We start from the raw sequence: 8,339 nt of genomic DNA, 5'->3' as shown, positions 1-8,339 counted from the left end.
GAGCAGTAGCTGCAGATCGAGTCCGTGTCTGACGCCGCCAGAAGATGAACCTCACACCCAGGACCCCTCCAGCAGAGGAACCACGCTAGTCGCCTTAGGCAGCGGCTGCCACAGTAGCAGAAGCTGCTGCCACTGCAGCTGCGAGGTGGCAGTGAAATGGTGGAGAGTCAATGTGTGCGTTCTTAAACACCGGGTCTGTCTCCAGGTTTCTCCCAGATTCCTGGGAGAACACGAGCTTCAAGCATGTTTTGGGGGTTCTCTTCGGCACCTCACCCCTTTCCGTCTCAGTAGGGTCCCCGCTTAGTCCCCACCCAACATTCCCGGCTGTGTGTTAGCGCGGGAGCGGAGACCCGGATGGCTCAGTGCCCGCTTTCCTCGCTCAGATTCTGCTATTTTTCCTTCTCCATGGACGCTCAGCCAAGGGATTGCGCAAGCTTCCTGCTTCAGGTCCTTCAAGAGCTTAGAGCCGAGGCCGGACACACCTCAGGCCGGGCGCGCCCTGCCCCTCCCACTTGGGCCGCCCAGCAGGGTTCCTAGTCCCCTTACTCCCCACCCTGACTCCACCGGGGCCCTGCGGTGGCGCCCTCGGGAGGCCGTGTGGGGTGTAGCCGCTCTCTGGCTGGAGCGGCACCGCAGAACGGAACGCGCCGTCTCGCCGCCACCGGAGGTGCTAAACTTCGCACTCCGCGGCTTCTCCAGCTCCGTCGGGAAGGCCTCAGCTAGGCTGCCTGTCCGGGACCAGGGGACTCTTATTTTTGACAAATGCTTGGCTTTGGTCCATTCCATTCACCTACCCTTCCTGCGGCCCTGTCTGTCCCTATTCAGCCTCAGCCTCTTCTCAGTGCTCCCGCTCCCTCTTTCGATGCTTTTCGCGGGACCCCACGAAGTTCCCTCAAGACCCCAAGAGGACCTGGACATTCACTGCGCCCCCTCTCTGTCCTCTTCGCTTCTTGTCCTGCTTGGGGTGCGGGGGGGGGCGGTAATGCTGCTGAAAACAAAGTATCTTGTCCCTACCCCGCTAAGGAAAGGGTCTAAGGTAAATTGGAAGCCGATCAGATCAGGGTGCGATCGGACTTGGAGCCCCCTTCTGGTAAGGTTCTTGAGCGTTAGGGCGCCAGGCTGGTTGCTCTTTGTCCCCCTCCTTGTATATTCTCCACGCTCTCCCCAGCGAGCCTTTGCACCCAGTTCTCTTCTCTGGGCCCTTTCTCTTCTCTTCCTCGCCTTCCTTAAATGCCTAAAGCCTCTCAGGGCGGGGCGGGGCGCCTTGGCGGCGCGGCACTTAGGGTGGGGGTGCCAGCTGCCCCCGCTCCGATTCCGCCCCCTGCTGGCAGTTCCCCATGCATCTGCACATGACGCAATTCGATGCAACTGGATACGAAGATGGACGATTTGGTGGTCCCCAGCAGAGGTCCCCAGAAGGTGCACACTGCGAATGAGAGGTTAAGGGGATGTCCACAGTGCCAGGCGAAAGGCGAGGGGTCTCTGTAGAGACCGTCCGGGTCCTGTCACACTCTCCACCCCACTAGGCTCTCAGCCGATACACCTCTCCTGCCGGGTCCCGCTCCCTCCTTCCAGCTTCCCTAGACCAGGCTCGAGAATCCCTTCCTTGCACCTCCCCAGCGCCCTCCTCCTCTAAGCCTCCTCCCGCGTCCTTCCACCTCCCCATCCGCGCCCAGCACTGAGGCCTCCGGTACGCTCAGCTGCGCCAATCCGTGCTGCGGCCCGCCCCCTGACGCCGAGCTGGGCCCGGCGAGGCTCCGCCCGCTGACGTTCGGATTTGCATGAGTTCTTGTGCAGCCGCAGCCCGGGTTCAGTTGTCTGAGCGAACGCAAGCCGGGAGTCGGGGAGGGCGCGGGCAGCGGGGCTGGGCTGTGCGGAGCAAGGGGCGGCGGCGGCGGCGAGGGCAGCGGGGGCGTCTCGGCCGGGGCGGCAGCGGGGCGCCGGCGGGAACGAGCAGTGTCTGCAGCCGCGCCGGCTGCCCGCGCCCCGGCGCGCTGCGTCTCGGCCATGGAGCTGCCAGCTGTTGGCGAGCACGTCTTCGCGGTGGAGAGCATCGAGAAGAAGCGGATCCGCAAGGTAGGGCTGCGCGTAGGCGGCAGCGAGGCGGTGAGGGAGCGCCGGCCCAAGCAGCCCACGAGAAGGCTTGGAGGGGGTGGGGAGGCTGCGGGCTGGAGCCGGGGATCCCGCGGAAGCTGATGGAGTGCTGTCTTTTCCCCCCCCGCAGGGCAGAGTGGAGTATCTGGTGAAATGGAGAGGCTGGTCCCCCAAGTAAGTAGCCGCGGAGGGTTGGGGGATGCGGGTGTTGCGGCGCGGGGCTCCAGGGCTCGGGACCCGCCGGGTTTGTTGGGGGGGGGGGGGCGGGCGAGAGGCTGGGTGGAGGTGGGGTGGAGGGAGGAGGGGGTGGGGAAGTCGGTGGCAGGCACCAGAGAAGCCGAGCCGCCGAACCCGAGCCCGGCGCCCTGTGTTGTGCTCCGCTCTCCGGGAAATGCCATCACTAATTTATGCACTAAAAGGAGCCGGAGGAGCTAGAGAGGCGCGGGGCCGAGCCGGGGAGGCCGGCTGAGGGAGGGAGGGCGCAGGCACTGACTGATGTGCAGCAGAAAATGGCTCCTTTCCCCTTTCCCTCCACCGAACGGCTCCATATTGCAAAACCAAAAAAAAAAAAAATTTTTTTAAAGCGACGAAAATGCAATTGTGTGCCTCTTCCCTCCTAGTGGTGCAAGGAGAGGAAGAAAAAAGGCAGAAAATGTTGGGAACTGTCACTGCAGCGCTTTTGGTGGGGAATTTCTTTTTTTAATTTGAAATGCGAAGGCACCGGATGAAGACAGACGCGCAGGCAGGCACACTCACACTCACACACAGAGGCATATTTTTGTGTTGCTCAGTATTTGGGGGTGCTTGTCTGTGACAGCGGGCTCCAGGGCCGCGAGGGGTTTAGGGGGGGGCCGCTCGGCTGGCGGTTATCGGATTAGGGGTCAAATAGAGAACGCCTGAAGTCCTAGCGGAGACTTGGGGCTAGGGAGACAGGAGGGCACTGCGACTTTGCATTTTGGGTGCTTTGCATACAGGGTTCCTGGTGAGCAAAGTGGCTTTGGAACATGTCGTAGTAACATGCTTAAAATTCTTGACAACTGCAAAATAAACTGCTAGTTTCATTTTCCTTACCCCTCCCCTTCCTGCCCGTGTGTTTATTTTGACTTGGGGGGGGGGTATCAGGAGCCGTGTCAGGTCTGCAGAATCTACCCTCCAGCCCCCACACCCACAGCTAAGTAGCTTTTGTTTCATGAAGACATAGTAGAGCCTTCTGTCATTCCCTACCTGGAGGTCACAACTCTGCCTCGGGGAATTTTTATTTTATTTTTTTTACACCATGTCCCCTTCCCTTTTCCTTTGCAAGATATAACACGTGGGAACCTGAGGAGAACATCCTGGACCCCCGGCTGTTGATCGCCTTCCAAAACAGGTGAGCTTTTGCCAGCAGTTGCCCACAGCCGGACCGTGTGTGGGAATGGGAGAGTGGGCCACGCAGTCATAAGGGGGAAGTGGCCGAGAGGGGCCAGCGAGAGCCCCCTTCCCCCAACAGGCCTAAAAGGCATGCAGCCTCGGGCTTCTCTAACCAATGTCCTTGGCGGTTGCTGCAGCCTGGGGGTGGGGGTGGGGCGGGACCAAAGAAGGCTAGCCTTGTGTTTTGGGGGCATTGTGGAAAGGTATGTGTCCAAGAACTCGAGTAGTGCCTCGTCCCCTGAAGGCCCCCTCCCATCCCAACTTTGGAATCCCACCCCCAGAGCCAAGGTGTTGCTTTTCTGCAGCCACGGGCTACTTGACCCTGTCATATCGCTGGGCAGCTCCAAGGGAGCTGGCACTGTAAAACCAAGGGACGTCAGGGAACTGAACTTAACCTGTTGGGGGCTGGAGAAAAGTTGACAAGACCTGAAGCCCCCACCGTCACCCTCAGGGAGCTTGGGAAAGAGGGGTCAGATTCCAGTTGGCACTGGGTGCTCTTCACAACCTCACTGGGCTACTTGGTAGGTGAGCTTGGCTCAAAGGGTGTGAGGTGGGCGCTGCCTGGTGGTAGAGGTGGTATCCTACCAGTGGCTCATCTTTCTGCACACAGATGCTTGTTACGCTGCAGCTGCTGCAGCTGGGTTCACTGCCTGGTGGCTGTGGTTCCCTGTTTCGGGAGGACAGAAGGGGGAAGGGCTGGAGAGAAGGGGAGGAGCGGCAAGGGCTCATGGAGCTCGGCTACTGCACTGCCTTCCATCCTCCACCCCCCTTTTATTTTACATTATTTCCTGTGGTATGTTTGATGCTAAAACTAAACTCTATACCCTGGAGCAAGCAACCAGCAGGGAACTTGCTCTCCAGCAATGCAGGGGGAGCGCTGAGAAGGTATCCTGCGCCAGCTCCACCTGGGAGTTCACCACCCTGTAACCATGTCAGCGGCTGATGCCATGTTGCATAATGGGTCCCCGGAGTAATAAAACGCAGGCTGTTGCAACGCCATGCAACTTCGGAGTCAGTTCTCGGCTGCCCCCCCGCCCCCCCTCCCCGGGCTTGGTGGAACTCCCTTGAGTTAGCCCACCAGTAGGGCGTGCCTAGGGTCGCAGGAGAGTCAGTTTCTGATGCAAAAATGGGCTGCAACATTGGCCAAAGCCAGAAAGACATCCCCTTCTCCCGTGGAGGACTGGCCAGTGCTGGGACAATCTGTCCCCCAGCCTCAGGTCACCCTAGGCCACACCGCAGGAGGAAGCCTGGCAGTTGTATTGACCCCCACTACCGCCTGTGGCCTTTATTAATTTGGAAATCGAGGGGGCCGAGCTCTGAGAGGGGGCGGGGCTTGTGCTCTTTCCTTGCTCCGCCCAGCTTCTCTGCTCTGGCTGCCTTGGAGCGGGTTCACCAGGCGGCTGCAAACCCGGCCAGACCTCAGCCTCCTCGGCTGGCCTCCGCCCCCAGCCCCTAATTGGCTCATTTGCGGCTGTGTAAACAAGGATGCAGCCCTTCCCCCCGTTTAATGCCTAGCCTTTAGGAAAATGAGTCTCCTTGCTGCCAGCAGCATTCTTGTCTGAATCATAATGAGGTCATTAGCATCCCGTGCCTCTAACAGGAGGGTCGTGGTCCTCAAACACCTCCTTTGGGCTTGTTTGCATCCCCTGGACCCCTGGACCCACTCCAATTTACGCAGGACCACTGGTCCAAGGCAGTGTCAGTGACCCAGTCCTGAGCTGCCATTTCCCTTGCATAAAGGTAGGGTTGGGGGGTGCGGCAGTTCAGGTGCGGCCCTCAGAGATGGGGAAGCTGTTCTCAAAGGACCCCTTGGGCAGATGAAGGTCAGTGCCAGCATAAAGTGGAGCTCTGGAACTGGCTGAGGCACCCAGCTGGTTTCAGGGACTTTCTGCCTTGAGTTCTTGATCCCTGTGGGTTTTGCTGGCCCAGCTGCTCACCAAAGGTGGGGCATCACTGCGGGTTGGAGCATAGCAAGAAGTCCCTGAAGCTAACAGAGCTGCCCTCTGTTCTGTCTCCCCAGGGAACGGCAGGAGCAGCTGATGGGATATCGGAAGAGAGGGCCGAAGCCCAAACCTCTGGTGGTGCAGGTGAGAACACCCACTGACCCTGGGGCCGCCCATGAGTCTTTCCCTTTAAGTTGCTACTTGAGCTGCTTCTGGGCCTGAAGGGGGTTGGTTGGGAGAAGGCTTGGGGAGGGGGCAGTTTCAACTGAGCACTCTTAATTCTTTTCCTTTCTACCTGACCTTTTACACCTCTCCCTGATAACACAGTTACCCACTGGGTGAGGGTTGGGGTTCTCTTGATTCTGGAGGCTGACTTTATCTCTCCTTACACCTTCCTGTCCATCTCTGCCCCGTTCCCTCAGGTGCCTACCTTTGCCCGGCGCTCCAATGTGCTGAGCGGACTCCAGGACTCCTCTGCAGACAACCGCACCAAGCTGGAGCTGGGCACTCAGGGCAAGGGCCAGGGGCACCAGTATGAGCTCAACAGCAAGAAGCATCACCAGTACCAGCCACACAGCAAGGAGCGGGCGGGCAAGCCCCCACCACCTGGCAAGAGTGGCAAGTACTACTACCAGCTTAACAGCAAGAAGCACCACCCCTACCAGCCTGACCCCAAGATGTATGACCTGCAGTACCAGGGCAGCCACAAGGAGGCGCCCAGCCCCACCTGCCCGGACCTGGGTGCCAAAAGCCACCCGCCGGATAAGTGGGCCCACGGAGCAGGAGCCAAAAGCTACCTGGGAGCCGTCAAGCCCCTGGCACTTGCTACTGGGGCTCCGGGCAAAGGCTCTGAGAAGGGCCCCCCCAATGGGATGACACCAGCCTCCAAGGAGGCAGTGCCAGGCAATGGGATTGGGGGCAAGATGAAGATCGTCAAGAACAAGAACAAAAATGGGCGTATTGTGATCGTGATGAGCAAATACATGGAGAATGGCATGCAGGCGGTAAAGATCAAATCTGGAGAGGTGGCGGAGGGCGAGAGGCGCTCTCCCAGCCACAGGAAACGGGCCTCAGAAGAGCGCCATCCCCCAGTGGACAGGACTTTCAAAAAGGCAGCAGGGACAGAGGAGAAGAAAGTGGAAGCTCCCTTTAAGAGGAGAGAGGAGGAGGCACCTGGCGCTGGTGACCCACAGCCCCAAGAGGACACTTGCTCCCGTAAGCTCTCCCCAACCAAGGAGGCCTTTGGGGAGCAGCCTCTGCAGCTCACCACCAAGCCTGACCTGCTGGCCTGGGACCCAGCCCGAAGCACGCACCCACCCTCCCACCATCACCACCACCACCACCACCATCACCACCACCACCATGCGGTGGGCCTCAATCTCTCCCATGCTCGCAAGCGCTGCCTCTCTGAGACCCACAGCGAGCGGGAGTCCTGCAAGAAGCGACTGACAGCGCGTAGCATCAGCACCCCCACCTGCCTGGGGGGTAGCCCTGCTGCTGAGCACCCAGCTGACGTGCCCCCTGCGGCCCTCCAGCAGCCCGAGGTCATCCTGCTGGATTCGGACCTGGATGAGCCCATAGACTTGCGCTGCGTCAAGACACGTGGTGAGGCTGGGGAGCTGCCCAGCAGCCTTCAAGTGAAGCCTGAGGCGACTGCGGCAGTGGCAACGGTGCCGGTGACAGCAGCCGAGATGCCTCCTGCCGAGGCCCAGGACGAGCCGGAGGAGCCGCTGAGCGAGTTCAAGCCCTTCTTTGGAAATATAATTATCACCGATGTTACTGCGAACTGCCTCACCGTCACTTTCAAGGAGTATGTGACGGTGTAGCCCCAGGGCATCAGAAGAGAAAGCTCTATCCCCACAGGAGCTTAGCACCTGGAGCCTGGGGGCGGATTCCTCCACTAGCCCACTTAGGGGAGATCCAGACCAGCCCCCAGCTTGACCCCAAAGCCGCAGTAACCACATCCCTAGTATCCAGCTGTGTGGGATCCTTGCTGGGGCGCAGGGCCAGCCCGGCCCCTGCCCCAAACTGGCACCTTCCACTTGGTGCCTGTGGTCTCGCCCCCCCCCCACACACACACACACATCTGTTCCCCTCCCCTTCCTTGTGGACCTTCCAGACTGACAGGGCAGCCACTGCGCGGCGGTCTCAAGAATTATAGTATTATATTTTAACCGTGCTAACTTGTCAAGTGCAGACTTTACTCCCGTTTGTACGTGGTGTTATTATTGAAATGTATTGTTTGAGCTCAAAAGACCCTACCACCCCCTGCGGGTTGATATCTATATATTTATTTGTAGGTATTTATATATTGAAATATAAAAGCCTAGATTTATGGAGTTTCCTCTAGATCATGTTATATTCTATATCAGACAAACTATTTTCTGTTGACCCTTCTTCCCGTTCATTCAGTATTTCGTTTGATTTCATTTCCTTCCCTTCCAGGAACTGCAATACCAGTAACCTTGGTATATATTTTTTGATACCGTACACATGGATGTGTTGTTTCTATGTGCAAAAAAAAAGAAAAAAAAAGTTTGTTAAAAAGCTAAACGAGCTCTCTAGAAACTGCTGCTACTAGAAATGTCTAAACTATAAGCTTCCAATTATTACCTGCTTGAATGTAAATATTAAATGGAGATGTTGAAGGTGCATTTTCGATTTTGGAGATTATCGCTGAGGGAGCATAGGAGGCACCCTTGTGGACTCCTCCCCATCATTCCTCCTTAGGTGTCAGGGAGGAAACCTATTGCTCCTGCGCTAAACCTTAGCAAAGCAAAGAGGCCTGGTTTCCAAAGCAGAGGCGCCTGCACTCGGGAGGAGTAACCCCGCTCCCCGAAAGTCGAGAGACACTTCAAATGAGAGGGGGATTTCTGAGGGGGGTGCCAGTGG

At 58.2% G+C, this 8,339-nt stretch overlaps 1 protein-coding gene across 1 annotated transcript; it reads left to right on the top strand.

The window, feature by feature from the left end:
- The first annotated feature begins 1,824 nt into the window (after positions 1-1,824).
- CBX4 (chromobox 4) lies at positions 1,825-8,000 on the top strand. Its single transcript, XM_066234124.1, has 5 exons — positions 1,825-2,076; positions 2,225-2,268; positions 3,398-3,463; positions 5,525-5,591; positions 5,870-8,000. The coding sequence occupies exons 1-5, from the start codon at positions 2,008-2,010 to the stop codon at positions 7,271-7,273; spliced, it is 1,650 nt and encodes a 549-aa protein (XP_066090221.1). The 5' UTR covers positions 1,825-2,007; the 3' UTR covers positions 7,274-8,000.
- Positions 8,001-8,339: the final 339 nt, after the last annotated feature.

Source organism: Saccopteryx bilineata, chromosome 6 (assembly GCF_036850765.1).
Source record: "Saccopteryx bilineata isolate mSacBil1 chromosome 6, mSacBil1_pri_phased_curated, whole genome shotgun sequence".
NCBI classification, from domain to species: Eukaryota; Metazoa; Chordata; class Mammalia; order Chiroptera; family Emballonuridae; genus Saccopteryx; species Saccopteryx bilineata.
The sequence above is the reverse complement of the archived record's forward strand: the minus strand, read 5'-3'. Positions and strand labels throughout refer to the sequence as shown.

Coding starts and splice junctions, on each gene's coding strand:
- CBX4 (XM_066234124.1), top strand. CDS start 2,008: ATGGAGCTGCCAGCTGTTGGCGAGCACGTCTTCGCGGTGGAGAGCATC. Junction 3,464..5,524: donor TTGATCGCCTTCCAAAACAG/GTGAGCTTTTGC, acceptor CTGTCTCCCCAG/GGAACGGCAGGAGCAGCTGA. Junction 5,592..5,869: donor CCAAACCTCTGGTGGTGCAG/GTGAGAACACCC, acceptor CCGTTCCCTCAG/GTGCCTACCTTTGCCCGGCG.